Source organism: Mustela nigripes, chromosome X (assembly GCF_022355385.1).
Source record: "Mustela nigripes isolate SB6536 chromosome X, MUSNIG.SB6536, whole genome shotgun sequence".
Taxonomy (NCBI): domain Eukaryota; kingdom Metazoa; phylum Chordata; class Mammalia; order Carnivora; family Mustelidae; genus Mustela; species Mustela nigripes.
Window position 1 is genome coordinate 91,064,136 of NC_081575.1, and position 16,769 is coordinate 91,080,904.

At 44.8% G+C, this 16,769-nt stretch overlaps 2 protein-coding genes across 2 annotated transcripts; both read right to left on the reverse strand.

Moving 5' to 3' along the window:
- Positions 1 to 990: 990 nt before the first annotated feature.
- LOC132007159 (histone H2A-beta, sperm) lies at positions 991 to 1,314 on the reverse strand. The gene has a single exon (XM_059385268.1). The coding sequence runs from the start codon at positions 1,312 to 1,314 to the stop codon at positions 991 to 993; it is 324 nt and encodes a 107-aa protein (XP_059241251.1).
- A 7,216-nt stretch (positions 1,315 to 8,530) lies between these two features.
- LOC132007161 (huntingtin-interacting protein M) lies at positions 8,531 to 8,872 on the reverse strand. Its single transcript, XM_059385269.1, has one exon. It carries the CDS (start codon positions 8,870 to 8,872, stop codon positions 8,531 to 8,533), a length of 342 nt encoding a protein of 113 aa, XP_059241252.1.
- Between the last annotated feature and the right edge of the window lie 7,897 nt (positions 8,873 to 16,769).

A 16,769-nucleotide genomic window follows, 5' to 3' on the forward strand; every position in this document is an offset into this window, starting at 1 on the left:
TGTGGAAACTGCTTAAGATTCTCTCTCCCCCTTCTCCCTCAGCCCCTCCCCCTCCCTTCTTCTCAAAGAAATACATGGATAAAATAGAAATCTATTAATAACCATTAAGAACTTCTGGAACTGCATGTCTTCGGCCAGATAATACCTTTGATGCTACTATTTACCAGCGTCCACAAGAGAGGAAAGAAGGATTTACTTCACAGAGCATCACAGCACTAATAATCCGTGTCTCAAGTCCTTTTTTGGAATGAGGTCGGGTCTAAACGAATGAAATCAACCTGAGCATGGCTCCTTTCCATATGCCTCTCTCTACACAGTTTCCCGTCGCTCCTCCATCTTCATGGAAAGCCCCTGTCCCATTAGGTTCACGCCAACTGCTACGCCACCCTCTCCACCCACCCCCACCGCCATCTCCTCCTGACTTCCACACATTCCCCCCATCATGAAGAAAGCCTTCAGCCCCACCCCGGTTACCATCATCGTTCTGGGAATTCGACACACCTGGGAGCACCCCCCACCCACAGCCATCCTCCTGGGAGGCGTTGACTTGCTCAGAGCCAGGGAGGCGGTCTTTCCCCCGCAGCCACCTACTCCCTCCACGGCCACACACCACCCGCGCCTGCAAACACTGTCCCCAGTAAACTGCTCCTGAAATACCCAACTCCAGCATCCCACACTGACCGCCCTTCCACCCTCCATTCCCCGTGGGAGATCTCCTGCCCCACCACCGGCCCCTCCGGCCATGGCCACTCCCCGTGCTGTCCCCAGAGAAACCACTCCCTGAAATGCTGGACTCCAGCTTCCCACACCGACCGCCCCGTCCACCCTCTACTCCCCATGGGAGATCGCCTCCTGGACGTCCCACAGACACCGCCCACTCAGGAGCACAGAAGCAGACACCAGTCAGAAAAATTGCACTGGATCGTAAGTCCTTTAATGGCTTTTGCTGACAGGAGAGCAGGCCTCCCTCCCTATGCGTGGGGCCGGGGACTAGATGAGGTTGTTGTCTCTGGGACCCAGGCCGCCACACTTTCTGGGCTGGGGCACCCCCTCCACCTGAGGGCAGGCGCTGTCCTCAAAGAGGCGGCTCAGGTGCTGGTGGCTGCCCAGGGCCCTCTGCACGTGCTCTGGGGTGATGCGTATCTTGTTGTTGTTGCGAGCCTCCTGGCCCGCCAGCTCGAGGATGTTGGCCGTCAGGTACTCGAGAACGCCCGTGAGGAAGATCGGTGTAGATGAACTCAGGCGCTGAGCATAGCGACCCTGTCTCAGGAGGCGGTCCACGCGGCTAACCGGGAATTGGAGCTCAGCTCTCATGGAGCGGGACAGACTGTGCCTCCTATGTCTAGGATAGTGCCAGGGGCTTCTTCTCCCAGGCATGATGGTAGCTGGGTTTGGCCCTGCCTGATGGTGCTAGGGGCCTGGGTCTGTCGCGATACCAGTGCTCGCTCCTGCCCACTGTGCCCCTCACTGGCCCGGGAGCTGCCTTTAAGGCAACTCAGACATTGTGATGTCATTGATGACACGGGGCCTGATCAGGACCCGCCTAGAAACATCTATGATGGAAACCTGGTCTCCGTGTTGATTGAACCCTCTGTATGAGGGAACATTTTCTAGGTGACTTTAATAGCCTAGCTTTAAAAAGGAAATGAATGTTCAATATAATCAGTGCCCTGTCTTTAGGACACTCCACTCCTGGTTACCGGATTCTAGCCTTGCATCATCTTTGAGCTCTCTTACAGCCCTTTGTAAATGGCTGGTAACCAACAGACATATGGAATGCTGTCCAGTAGAGGTCCAAAATAAAACCACTTTTCCCCATGTACACATTTAAATATTATATTTCTATATTCTTTGGATTCTCTTTTGAATTGGTTACAATATCTGCCAGTTCCTCATGAGTTAAAAAAAAACCTAACGCATTTCCAGTTCATATCCGTGTAAGGGTCATGATTTTACTCTGTTTGAAAATATCTCCTGGGGGCGGGTAGGTGGCTCAGTCTGCTCAGCATTCAACTCTGTTTGGGCTCAGGTCACGATCTGAGACCAAGCACTGCGTCAGACTCCGTGAAGCCTGCGGAGGGTTCTCTCCCTCAGGTGCTCCCAACCCTGCTCAGTCATGCTCGCACGCTTTCTCTCTCTCAAAAATACCTTCTGTTTTGAAGATCACACTGATATGCCCAGGGGGTTCACCTGTGAGAGCCAGGTACATATTCGTAGACACAGAAGTGTACCTCATTCTCAGCTGAGTGTTGCATTTCTTCTAGGTGAATCCAAAGTACAGATAGTACTTTGTTAATGTTATTTTTCTAATTTAAATTTTTAATAATGGCCATTTTCTTCTCTAACTTTGTGTTTTTCTTGCTGTTTAATTTTTTTTTTTCAAAATCTGGATCAGTTCTGGTGGGTTTGTTCACAAGATCTTCAGAAAGAGCTCCTGGGCCCTTCAGAACCAAGTGATACATTGAAGCCATGAGACTTCAGTTTGTTCTCTGTGGAAAAGGCTGAATTTTCTTGGAGTGTGGGTCTGTTCTCCAGAGGAGGTGACAACATTACTCCTCACCTGTGTTAGTTTCCTATGGCTGTTGTAACGAATTGCCACAGACTTGGTGGCTTTAAACAATGCACATTTATTTTCTTCTAGGTCATACATTGAAATCCGCTTCACCAGGCTAACATCGAGACGTAGACAATGTTGCCTGACCTCTGAAAGATCTAGAGTAGAATCCATTTCCTTGCCTTCTCCTGCTTCTAGAGCTGAATTTCTTGAGTCACAGCTTCTTCTATCTTCAAAGCCAGCAGAGCTGTGCCTTGCTTCAGCTGTCACATGGCCTTTTGCTTTTGTATTCAAATTTCCCTCTGCTTCCTTCTTAGAAGGGCGCTTTGATTTCTAGGGCCAGCCTCAGTTATCCAGGATAATCTTCCCACCTCACTGTCTTTAACTTACAACTACAAAGTCCCATTTGCAAGATAGAAAGGAACATGACCAGATTCCACTGAATAGGACCTGAGTATTTTAGAAAGCCCTATCTCACCTTCCCATTTTACTTTATATAAAATCTGCCCAAGGAGCAGAGATTCTGTACCTCGACAGAATATCCCTTTGTTCTGACTTCAACATGTCTTTGATTATTCTCTATAAAATAAAAGAGGGGTGCCTGGGTGGCTCAGTGGGTCAAGCCTCTGCCTTTGGGTCAGGTCATGATATCCAGTCCTGGAATTGAGCCCCACATCAGGCTCTCTGCTCAGAGAAACCTGGCTAGAGTTTCTAGCCTGTTGACCTACCTTACAGAATTAGGACTTGTCAGACCAGATAACTGCATGACCCAATCGTACTCTTTCTCACACACACACATATCCTATTGGTTCAGTTTTTTTTTTATTTTTCTGGAGAACTCTAATACACCAATGGGATTTTATTAAAATCCTCAAGTCTAGGACCTATACCATACATTTTTGGTTACATCATTACCCTTTATAGACACTGGGTCAAAAACTCTTGTCTTGTCATCTTCTTTCATGCGTGACAACAAAAAAAAAAAAGGTAATTCCACTTGTAGCTTCACTACTCTTGTGCCATCACAAATTTTTACTTACAAAAATTATCAGTAAGTTAATCTCAGCCATAAGTATCTGTCTCCTCCAGTTTGTCATCGGCTTTACACTGAGGCTTCTCTAAAGGCACTATAATCATCTACAGCCCAGAGACTGTCTTCAACAAATAAGGATGGTCTCAGAACCCCATAAAAAAAAAGATAGTAACTTCAAGATGCTTCCAGAATAAACTATTAAGCACAGGCTTCTGATGTCATCACATAATCACTCTTAAGACCCCGTCAGCAGACAGAGTGAGAATTTCGAGAACACCTTATTTGAGAAGGAGATGGGTTCATGGAATGGCTCTCACAATGTTCAGTGGGACAAGATTCGCAAGTGGAACAAAAGGAACCAGGATTCGCAAAGCTCAAAGACCTGTAGCAGAAGATCAGTCCTCTGATCCCAACCTGTCTGGCCTTTTCCAAACAAAACAGAAGGGACAGTTTTAGGGAGTGAGTTGTTCCTTGTGCTTTCCTAGAAGTCCAAGAGACCTTAACAACCCTGTGTTGAAGAGATTAGCCTCTGTATCCCAGAGGAGAACATTAAACACTTTCTATCTTCAGGCTCATTTCTCAGGGTACAGTAGCAGTGGGGCCTCAGCGAAGTTACCAGAACGTGACTGTCATATTTGCTGTTCTACCCACTTGCCATGTGACGTTGGGAGAGTGGAGTATCATCTCTGGGCCTCAGTGGCCCCAGCTGTAACCTAGAGATGCTCAGAAAGAATCCCTGTCCTTTAACCCCATTTCTCCACTGTCAGTATGGACTTCTCTTAGGAAAAGCTCAGACTGGCAATTGTACGCCTTGAGTAGACCTTTGAAACAATTTAGTCCAACCTCCTCATCTGACAGCTGTGGAAGCTGATGTGCCCAACCCCCACCCCAAGTAAACCACACCTATGGGATACCAGAACCAGACTTCCCTCCCTCTTCTGTCACTATTTTGTCCCAATATGTCATGAACACCCTCTCCTCCACGGTCAAGTTGGTCAACTGCTTTCATCCTACGTGGCAGAAGCCAAGATATCACACAACCACAGTATCTAACCTGCCTTCCTGCTGCACACTGATTTCCTTTAGTAAAGTTTGTTTAAACACATGAAGTTTGGAAGGATTTCCCCACAGTGATTCTGGAATACTAAATACATGACAGACCAATCTACTGTTTTCATGAAGGACTCTGAAGCAGAAACACTAAACAGAACAGCCAAATTCATGTCCTATTCATTGCCTTTCCCTAGATTCAAAACCACAGTCCTTAAAGAATAAGATAAAATAAAAATCATTCTGATAGTGCTATTCAAATGTGATTTGGGGCTGCTGTAGGCCATGAAAGTATCTGTTACCCATCAGCTACAGCAGGGTTGGAAATGGTCAGCATTCAGTAACCTTTAGAGCAGTCAGGTTTTGCCATAACATTGAAGTGAGTGGAGTCTTCTCTCTGAACAGAGTTTATACTAGTTCAGATGACGAACTCAAGTAGAGTCTAACGTGAATTCTTCTATAGTCCTACTGAAACATGACCGCCTGTCAGCTCGCAGTGAATTTGAACAACAGAATATATTGGCCCCATAGCAAAGACAATTTTGACGAGCCCTGTGCTGTTCATATTTATTGAAAGAGAAAATTTCCTCCTTCAGAAAACTGTGGTTTTACAATTAAATTATGATGGGGATGATGAACTCAAGGAACTTTAAAAGCCAGATGAGTATTGTAAATGAGTGAACAGGGTCATATATGAGATCCGGCAAGGAAGGGTGAGTACTGGGACAAAACAGAGAGACCCAGTATGAATGGGACAGCAGCCAGTCAGTGTCACATGACATACACATATGTGCCCACACATTGTGATTTCACCAGAGGAGTCAGCAATGGAAGTTTTCAGGTTAAAAGTTCTTGATTTTTAAATGCTGGCAGCTGATTGATTTTCCTTTGAAAGAGTCATTATAGGCCTAATGATTCCATCTGCACACCTCCATTATGTCTGCGAGCAGTCACTTTTGTAATTTGTTCTTTAGGCAAATGATTTATTGATATTTATAGATAGTCTTATCATTCTTGAATCTTATTTTGGGGCTCCAAAGGCTCTTTCCAAATAGTTAGGTGGTCTCCCTCTGACCACTTTCTGTAGGATCTGTCAGATTCAGGGACTAAGGAAGTCTGGGCCTTCAAACGCCACGATTCTTAAAGGTTGCTCTCAGTAAGAGGCCAGTCTAGTGTCCAGGCCTTGTGCTCAGGCCAATCCCAAGCCCACATGACCCTCCCTAAGGCCACCCAACCCTCCAGATTCCCCTCAGCTTGGTTTCTGGGCTTATCTCTTCTCACACATTGTGTTTTCTGCTGTGGCAACGTGTCTGACCCCAGCCTGTCCCGATACTGCCTTGATCACAGACCTGGTTTGGCAGCCACATCCTTCCCAGACCATCCCCACTCACTCCAGCTTTCGCTCTCCACTCCCAACAGGGCACTCGCCATCAATGGTGTCCTCTCTCTAGGGCCCGAGCTAGAGTTAACTGTTACCCCACCTCCCACTTTTTGGAAATGCACAAAGGGCCTAAACTCGGGTGGCTCATTCTTTCCCAAGGGCAGTGATTGTCAGTCTCTGCCTGCCTTCCTCCCCCAGTGTAGGATTCCTGTGCCCATGTAGGAGGGGGACATGGCGGGGTGCTGCATTTACACCCATGCTCTACTGATCATGGCCTCCATGTTTCCTGGGAAACCCACAAGCACAGGAGAGGCATAGCTCTTAAAGGGACGGCGGCACTGCCCTGCCCAGTTCTCCCATGCCCTCGTGACTGCAGAGGGCTCGCCAACATAGTCACTAAGGCTCAAACTCCAAACTCTACCTTGGACATCAGATCGTCCGAGTGAGCCCAAGAAGCCTGGCTCCCTACAGGTGTCACAGGGACCATTAGTTTCCACTACTGCACAGACCATGAGGTGACCGCCTGACCACACAGGTCTGCTACACGGACATAACCTATGCACATACTCTCACATCTCTGGCCTTTAATGAATTAATTCCTCCTTAGCTGTGCCTTCTGGTAGAGGTCTCAGGAGACTATTTTGTGCCAAAACAAGCCACTGCCATAAGCCAAAACCAACAGCTTCTAAAAATCAGCTGCGTAACCAACATACCAAGATCTTAGCATAACGACTGATTCCCTAGCATCACTCACCCTGGAGGCACTCCCTGTTGACTGAAGGACACCAAATTCAAGAAACCATGCCCGGGGTGCAAAGATGTGCCCCTTCAGGGATGGGGTGCTGATGCTGGTGCTATCCTGTGATCATCCTGGGAAGGAGATGCACCTGCAGCTGCTGGGAGAGGCCTGCTGGCTACTCGGATGAACAGAAGAGTAACCGTTGAACTTGGCTAAGGCTAGGAGGGCGTCCTGGCTCTCCATAACATACCATAACTTTGTGGGGTGGACGTCTTGACGGTGAGGTTTCTGAAAATATGGGGCTGAGTGGCATTAGGGAACTAGAAAAGTTCCTTGGATTTCTACAAGCACATATCCTGATGACCTCTAAACACAGCTGGGATGCTGTTAGTGTCAGGACACTCCTGTGAAGTAGACAAAGGCAAAGCCAGCTCCACACTTTGACAGATGGTAGAAGGAGGCAGAGGGAGGGTGAGGAGGGAGACAGGCAGCTATTAAGAAATCTTTGAATTGCCTGTTTTAGGCCAGAGAGTAGTATGTATGTATGTATGTGTGTATGTATGCATGTATATATATATGTGTGTGTGTGTATATCCACTTAATTTACCAGTATCCACAAGAGAAGAAAGAAGTATATACTCTACAGAGCATCACAGCCTAAACTCAGTGTTTAGGTGTTTAGACACATCTGTGAGACAGAGCCCTGGGTCAGGCTCTGCAATGTCTGTGGAAACTGCTTAAGATTCTCTCTCCCCCTTCTCCCTCAGCCCCTCCCCCTCCCTTCTTCTCAAAGAAATACATGGATAAAATAGAAATCTATTAATAACCATTAAGAACTTCTGGAACTGCATGTCTTCGGCCAGATAATACCTTTGATGCTACTATTTACCAGCGTCCACAAGAGAGGAAAGAAGGATTTACTTCACAGAGCATCACAGCACTAATAATCCGTGTCTCAAGTCCTTCTTTGGAATGAGGCCGGGTCTAAACGAATGAAATCAACCTGAGCATGGCTCCTTTCCATATGCCTCTTCTCGGTTTCCTGTCGCTCCTCCATCTTCGTGGAAAGCCCCTGTCGCATTAGGTTCACGCCAACTGCTACGCCACCCTCTCCACCCACCCCCACCGCCATCTCCTCCTGACTTCCACAGCTTCCCCCCATCACGAAGAAAGCCTTCAGCCCCTCCCTGGTTACCACCATTGTTCTAGGAATTCAACATGCCCAGGAGCCCTCCCACCCCCGGCCCCCACAGTCAATCTCCTGGCCTCCCAGGCGTGGACTTGCTCAGAGCCAGGGAGGAGATCTTTCCCCCTGCAGCCACCTACTCCCTCCATGGCCACCACCCCCCCACCCCCGCAAACACTGTCCCCAGTAAACTGCTCCTGAAATACCCAACTCCAGAATCCCACACTGACCGCCCTTCCACCCTCCACTCCCCGTGGGAGATCTCCTGCCCCACCACCGGCCCCTCCGGCCATGGCCACTCCCTGTGCTGTCCCCAGAGAAACCGCTCCCTGAAATGCTGGACTCCAGCTTCCCACACCGACCACCCCGTCCACCCTCTACTCCCCATGGGAGATCGCCTCCTGGACGTCCCACAGACACCGCCCACTCAGGAGCACAGAAACAGACACCAGTCAGAAAAATTGTGCTGGATCTTAAGTCCTTTATTATCATTTACTGATGACAGAAGCCAGACTTCCTCAGCTATGAGAAGACTTGGCTTGGACTGAGGCTGTGAGGACTGCCACAAGTCTCCAGGAACTCAGGCTTTAGCCATTTCTTCTGGATCCAGGCATCTCATCGAACAGTGTGAATGCTGTATCCTTCAAGTGTGGATGAGGGTCTCCACCGCTGTTCACTGCTCTCTCCACATCTTGTGGGGCGGTCACCATGTTGTTGTTGTTGGCCTCAGTGCCGACCAGGTCCAGGATGTAGTCAGTGAGGTAGTCAAGCATGGCAAGGAGGAAGTCAGTTGTGGATGAACTCAGGCGATGTGTGTATTGGTCCTCCTGCAGGAGGCGGTCCACGTAGCTCACAGGGAACCGGAGCTCAGTTGTTATATGATGGGCTTGAGTCTGATGGGAGCTCCCATGGTTTTTCTTTCCTGACATGATGTTGGCTGGTTTGGGCTCCAATCAGCTCTTCTTGATTGTTCAGCTGGACTAGGCCTCTCAAGACACCAGCAGTCACATCCGCCCACTATATCCCCATGCTCTGGCCCCTCATTGGTCAGGGAGATGCCTTTGTGACATCCTAGACTTTGAGATGTCATCAGTACCCATTGTGCCCTTATCAGGCCTCAGCCCAGAAATGTCCATGACAGGAACTTGGTCACCCTAATGACTGGGCCCTGATTTTGAGAAAATGGCCATTTTCTGCTTGATTTTAACATTGTACAGATAAATACATATTTCAGTGGAAAACTCTTCCCTGTCTTAGGACACCATTCCACATGATCTGATTCTAGCCTTCTAGGTCTTTGAGGTCTTTTACAATCCTTTGTTAGTTGCAGTTTTGTGATAAATATGTAAAATGTCTTGGCTAGTAGAGACCACATTGTTCCCCCCACCACATGATGGAATGAAACCAGTTTCGCCTCCATTTACACATTCGTTTAAATATTCTTGATTAATATCCCTGTATCTAATTCTTGGATTCTCTATGAACCAGTCAGAGCATCTTCCCATTCCCTCACTGATTAAACAGAATCTTTTAACACATTTATTTCATACCCATTTTAAGTGTCTTCATTTGACACTGTTTGAAAAATATCTCTTGATCATTTTGGAAGTCATAATGAGATGCACCATGGAGTTATCTATCAGCATCAGGTAAACATTGTTGAGAGAGAGAAGTTTACCTTGGGCTTAGTTTAATCCCAGTCATGACTTCTTGGCTGTCTTAGGTGAAGCCAAAGCACTAAGAGATGTTTCCTCTCATTTTTTCCTCAGTTTTTAAAGATTTTATTGATGTATTTGAGAAAGAGAAGCAGAAACAGAGAGAGAGCATGAGCAGGGAGAGGGGCCAAAGGGGAGGGAGAAGCAGACAACCCGCTGAGCACAGAGCCTCTTGCCAGGCTCAATTCCAGGACCTGGAGATCACAACCTGAGCCAAAGTCAGATACTTAACTGAGTGAGCCACCCAGGCGCCCCATCATTCTTTTCTCATTTTAATTTTCCTCTCCACTGAGTCTGTGTTTCTGCCTTATTTTTGGTTCATTTATAGCTGATAACAGACTTTTCCAATCCAAAAGAGAGGAGAAGGAAACAAGGAGTCTCTGATCCAAGAGGGCCGATCAAGCAGGGACACCTATAGACATTGACATGTTTCAAGGTCTGGGAATAACTGTGGCTCCTCCCTCTGACCTTCGTCCTTAGCTCTGCCCTTTAGCCCCTGGGCTCTGTCCTCAAAATTATTCTCCCTTTATTCTGAGTGCAACACATGTTTGCAGCTAAGTAGTTCTATTGGCTTCTTTTCCTCTGGGCAAATCGTGGGAGTTCCATGGCCGCCTTCATCTACCCTCCCAGTTAAAGATGGCATTGCTTGTGCTGACTTAACATAATCAGAAATCGTGTAGTCACCCTGTACGTCATGGGGATTCAAGCCCATAGACAAGAGACGTGTTCATAGATTCCTGCCAGGAAAATGCCATCTCAGCTCCTTGCTTCTATTGAGGTGGCTGAGGTTACCCATGCTTCATACCCCATGTCGCTTCAAAGAACCCTCTGTTTGAATACTTTGATCTGATCCCTCAGAGAAAAGATGTGTCTAGCTACAAGCTCGATTTTTATCTCCACAGGATGCTTTCTTAACAGCAAATCCTCTCATTTTACTGTGTTTTGCAATCTAGAAAGGCTGAGAATGGCTCCTGTCTTCAAGTCCTGGTTCTTTTTTGCTTAACAGCTGATCCCTCAATTTACTTTCCTCTGGCATTTTCCTCTAAGTAGCAAGAAGAAACAAGGACAGGCCTTCGAATCTGCTCAACCAAATCTTTGATTCACTGTTCATGAGTTCTGCTTTCTGTGTAATTGTAGAACAAAATTCAGCCAAGATTTCTGCCACCATATAATAAGAATCCCCTCTTCTGGGGCGCCTGGGTGGCTCACTGCCTTCAACTCAGGTCATGATCTCAGGGTCCTGGGATTGAGCCCCACATCGGGCTCTCTGCTCAACGGGGAGCCTGCTCCCCCCTCCCCGCACCCCTTCTCTCTGCCTGCCTTTCTGTCTGCTTGTGATCTCTGTCTGTTAAATAAATAAATAAAATCTTCATATATATATATATATATATATATATATATATAATGGCCCCAGGCCAGGGTTAACAAATATTAATTAAAAAAAAAAAAAAAAGAATCCCCTTTTCTCTAGCTTCCAGTATGTTGTTCCCAGTTTCTTTCTAAATCTTTACCAGCAACACCTCTGGCATTCATATTTCCATCAGCTGGTTATTTATGATGTATTAGGTCTTCTTTAAGACAATGTAGGTTTTCTCCACTGTGCTCTTTACTTCTCTTTGAGTTCCCACCAGCAGCATTTTTAACATCCATATTTCTACTAACTGGTTAAGGTAATCTAGCATTTTCTATCATGCTTCTCAAAATTATTCCAGCCTAGAGCCATTATCCAAGTCCAAAGCTGCTTCCACATTTTTAGACACTCATTACAGCAGTAAACTACTTCTTTGTGCCAACATCTGTATCAGATTCCTATGACCACTAATGAATTGCTACAGATTTGGTGGCTTAAAAGAATACATATTTAGTCTCCTACAGCTCTGGAGGGAAGAAGTCCGTAACAGTGTTACTGGGCTGAAAACATGTTGCCAACAATTCTATGCTGCTTCTGGAGGCTATAGGGGAAAATCTGTTTCTTGGATTTTTCCAGCTCCCAGAGCCACATTCCTTGCATTTCTTGTCTTTGCCCCCTTCCTTCATCTTGCCTCAGTGGTCCAATTTCCATTTTCTGTGTCAAATTCCCCTGTCTCCCTCTTACACAGACACGTGAATTTGCACTTAGATTCTATCACATAATACAGAATCATGGTCCATCTCAAGATCCTGATCTTAATCCTATATGTAAATTCCCTTTTGCCATAGAAGGTAACATATGCAAGCTCAAGAGACTTGGATCTGGTTATCTTTGGGGACCAGTTTTCAGCCTACCATGGGAGGTATTCCCAGGAAACTAACAGGGAAGTGAGGAATTGAGACAGGGAAGGGAAGGAAGCAAACAAAATGTCCACTATTGATCACCTTACTGTCACTGGAGAGCTTAAGGGGACAAGAGAAGATAACACTTTCCAAGGGAAGATACTGCCCCAGCATTCTGGACTGTCATGTTATTGGGCAGTGGGCTCTGAAAGCCTAATAAAATCCCTCACACAAAGAAATGCAGCTCCTGACATTGGAAAGTCAGGCAAATATGCATGCAATAGGCTTGTGATGCGACCATGTGGGGAGGATTCTGGCAGCATCCTCTACACGGTCACGTTCATATACTTTCATGATCAAGTCTTTCCCTTTCATCCTTATCTCCTGCCTGCTCTTCTTTCATTTAACAGATATTTATTGTGCTTCTACCTTATGTCAAGCACTGAGATGCTAGATGTTCAATGTTGAACAAAACACACTATCTTGCCCTTGTGAAGCATCAAGTAGTGGAAAAGACAGATACCCAAAGAAATATGTAATTCCAAGTTGTCATGCATGATCTCAAGCAGAGATCATCAACCTCTGCACTATTGGTGTTTTTGGCTGGACCATTCTTTCTTGTGGGGCACAAGGGCTGTTCCTGTATATAGCAGGACATTTAGCAATATCCTTGGCCTCTACCCACTAGATGATAATAGCACACTACAGTCATGATGCAAAGAAGTATCTCTATACATTATCAAATGTCTCCTAAAGGGCAAAAGTATCCTCAATGAAGAACCACATTACATAAAAAATGTATATTAAAAATGAATTATTCTAAGATACAAGGAGGAGATATTACTTAGATGGAGTAATCAAGGAATATCCTCTAAAGAAGGGACAATGAAACAGAGACCTGGCACAAGAATGGGGAATGAGGCAGAGAGGAGGTGAGAGAATGAACATTTAAGAAAGATGGGAATGGCTATTTCCTAAACTGGCAGGGTAAGTTGGGGTATGCTAAATAAAAGTAATGTGACCAAACAAGACTGCAGAAAAGAGTGGGGGTTAAGATGACCTTGTATCTGGGGCACCTGGGTGGCTCAGTGGGTTAAAGCCCCTGCATTCAGCTCAGGTCATGATCCCAGGGTCCTGGGATCGAGCCCCGCGTCGGGCTCTCTGCTCAGTGGGGAGTCTGCTTCCTCCTCTCTCTGCCTGCATTTCTGCCTACTTGTGATCTCTGTCAAATAAATAAATAAAATCTTAAAAAAAAAAAAGATGACCTTGTATCTGCCCACAAACAACGAAAAGTTTGGACTTTAACAGACTTCTCGGAACTTGGATCCATCTCCCATATCTGGATGAACATGATTTTTGTATCTATTACACAGATGACCCTTAATCAACATGGAGGTTTGGGGGTGTAGACCCCTTCGCAGTACAAAATCCATGCATAACGTTAATTCCCCGCAAATTTGCCTCCTAATAGCCTACTGTTGACTGAGAGCTTTCCTGATAACAAAAACAGTTAACACACATTTGTATGTTATATGTATGACATACTGTGTTCTTAAGATAAAGCTAAAGAAAGGTTAAGGAAATCACAGAGAAAAAATATTTATTGTACTCCATTTTTTGAAAAAAAACTCATAAGTGGACTCGCACAATTCAAACCCATGTTGATCAAGAGTCAACTGTATTTTAATTAACCAAGGATAAAACAGAAAACGGTTCGGAAAGACCAAACAAGTGCAGGATGAATGGTTGTCATACTGTACGGCAGACTTTGCAGAAGTGGCCACAATGATCCCATTCACCGCATTCACTCTGTGTGGCCACATTTGAAAAAAAGAAAAGTGTGACTTTGCAGCCCCTCCAGTCAAGACACTTCTAAAATCTGGACTGGCCATTCCATTTACTTGGGGAAATTAAGTTGCCTGCGTAAGAGTAGGCAGTAATGGGCTTGGTCCTCAAGAAACTTTGTATTCTTTCATTCTCACTTAAAACAGCTACTTCTGTTTGTCAATAAGCATAAGCTACCAGCTAGAGGATGAGAGACCATACTGAGCTGAGTCAAGTCACCCTAGTTGTCCCTTCTAAGGCCTTATCTATATGTAAGCCCGGCCATGATCCACAAAGTCAACGCATCCCCTTTTTGTGGTATTATTACTATTACACATATTAAAATTGTAGATTCATAGACTCACTAATACATTGACATAATTATTATATTATTTTATGTCTCTGTGTCTTTAAAGAAGCTGAGAGAAGAGGAGCAAACATGTATTTATACAGATTTTGTTATATTAACCTCCTTATTTGTCACCTATGGTTCTCTTCATTTGTTCCTGCCCATTCTAGTCACCATATGGAGCCCTTTCCTTAACCTAATACAGCTTTGTTTCCACCCATGCCCTTTGTGTTATTGGAAAATATGGTTTTCTATCTTTTGTGCACAATATACAACTAATATTAAAACCAATTAAAAGAAGAAAGGAAAATAAATATGCATTTCTACTGTCTTTTAAAATTACGTAGTTACCTTAACCAGTACTTTTCTGGTGGGGTGGAGTGTGGATTTTAATTACTGCCTAGGGTTGCTTGTTTTAGTCTGAAAAACTTCATTTTCCTTTCTGCTCCTCAAACTGAAAAATCTCAAATGTTCTATCTAGTTCATGGTTTCTTTCTTCTGCCAATTCAAACCTACTAGTCCACCCTCTAATGAATTTGTCATTTCAGTTACTGTAATTTTCAACACCACCAGAACTTCCATATGGTTCCTCTTTATGATTCTCTGGTATTTTCTATTTGATGTAGCAGTGTCATCATATCTTCTTTTAATCATATCATTCTTTAATCATACTTGCCTTTAGTCCTTTGAACACATTTACAAGAGTAACTTTGAAGTCTGTTAAGTCCTACCTCTGGATGACCTCACAAGTTTCTGTTGAGGGCCCTTGTTCTGGTGTATGGGTCATATTTTTCTATTTCTTGCATGTCCCACAATTTGTTATTGGAAACTGGAAATTTTAGATAATATATTGTAGCAACTCTGAGTATTGGTTCCACCACAAAAGGCCTATTATGATTTCTCTACTGAATTGTTTAGTGACTGGCTGGATTACCATCATGGAGTCTACAGCCTCCCTTCACATTGTGAAGCCTTTTATGTTGTTCCTCATGGGGTGCAGACCTGAGTATGATCCCTGTCACCCTGTGATGACACTGGTTTGGGTAGCATGGTTTCTTTCTCTGAACACACCCAACTGTTAAGCTCCACAAATTACTAGCTGATTGTTCTACTGTTTTTAACAAATGCTCTGAGGTGTAAATTGTTCCACAGACTGAACCAATCAAACCCAGGTTCTCTTGAAGGATCAGTTCCTAAGGTCAATGTTTAAATTTGTTCTGCCCCCAAGAGGGTTCCTCCCAGGTGTCTCTTTCTCAGTCACTCTCCAGAAAACCAGCCCGTCTATGGTTCTGCCTGTATTTCCAATCCATCTGCCAATCTCTTCCCAGTGGCTTTTCATCACAACTTCCACTGTTTTTGAGAGTGCCCTTATGTTTAAACATCTCCATACTCTGTTGCAAAGGAAGTCAACTCCCTCAATAAGAGATTCAGCACTCTCTGTTTTAAGGCCTGCTTCTCCTCCAGGGCAAAATTCCTGAGCCTTGGCCCTGAAGCTGGGGGTAAGGACAACAGGACATTTTTCTCTGAGTGACACTCCTGCTTTAAGAGCTGAACCCCTATGGAGGGCGAGTAGCTTCAGTTCTTTCCTTGACTCTCAGTGTGGCTCACATGTGGATGACAGTACTTGTAAGGGTGATAAGGTCCCAGTATACTCAACACCCAACGTAGAACCTCCATCCCATGAGTGGGGGTTGGGAGGCAAAAGCAAGCCCCCATCTCTCAGCGATACCTGCCCAGAATTCAGTCTTAGCAAAAAGTAGCTGGGGGCAGAATGAGAAATGTTGTTGTTCTGCCCATCCCTCAAAGATAGGAGTTGGAAGGAGTTGTAGGGAGAAGGAGCCCTATGCCTTTGCCACACCAGTCTTGAGTGTGGCTTCCATTTCATTGAGCTGGCGGGGCGGGCAGAACGGAGTAGGCATCAGTACAGACACCATACACTCTTGCTGCAACCCCTAAGTTTTAACAGATTTTGTTGATTAAATATTTCTTCATTTGCAGTATGCCCTTAGGACCATCTCCAAAGACTTCCAACAGTTTTAATGTTTTAGAAATAATTTTCACCAATTTTCTAGGGAACTGGTCTATGGAGATGTCTCACTTTCATGCTGGAAGCAGATCTCTGGTTGTGATTTTTAAGTTACTGAGGTTTGGTAGTTTATTACAAAGCATTATTGTAGCAATAGATAAATGATGCATACAGGTCAATAGGGAGCTGCTGGAACAGCTCCTCTCAGTTACTGGCCTCTCAGTACTTCTTATGGGATCCAGAGTATTCCCTCCATTGCAACTGAAACCCACCCTAGGGATTTAGTGAAATAAACCACTTATATGGTAAATAATACCATAATACCAAAAACACTTCAGCAAAAACACTTCTAAAAATAATTCTCATAAAATGAGTCATACTGGAAGAATCTGACTTATGAAGAGGCTTAAATAAGGTGTAATTCTTTAGTCAGTAAGAAATGGCCTATCATTTACTACATTATAGAATAAAGTACTCTCAGAATTCAGTGGCACATAAAACAATAAGATCGATTATCTGCTTTTAATAGAGCAGAGTCAACACTACATTTGAAAACATCATTTTATGAAAACTGAATTTGTAAAGTCATACACTCCTCCTCCAAACATTTGATCAAGTCTAACTTAGAAAGTAAAGAGGAATAAATAGTGTCACATCTA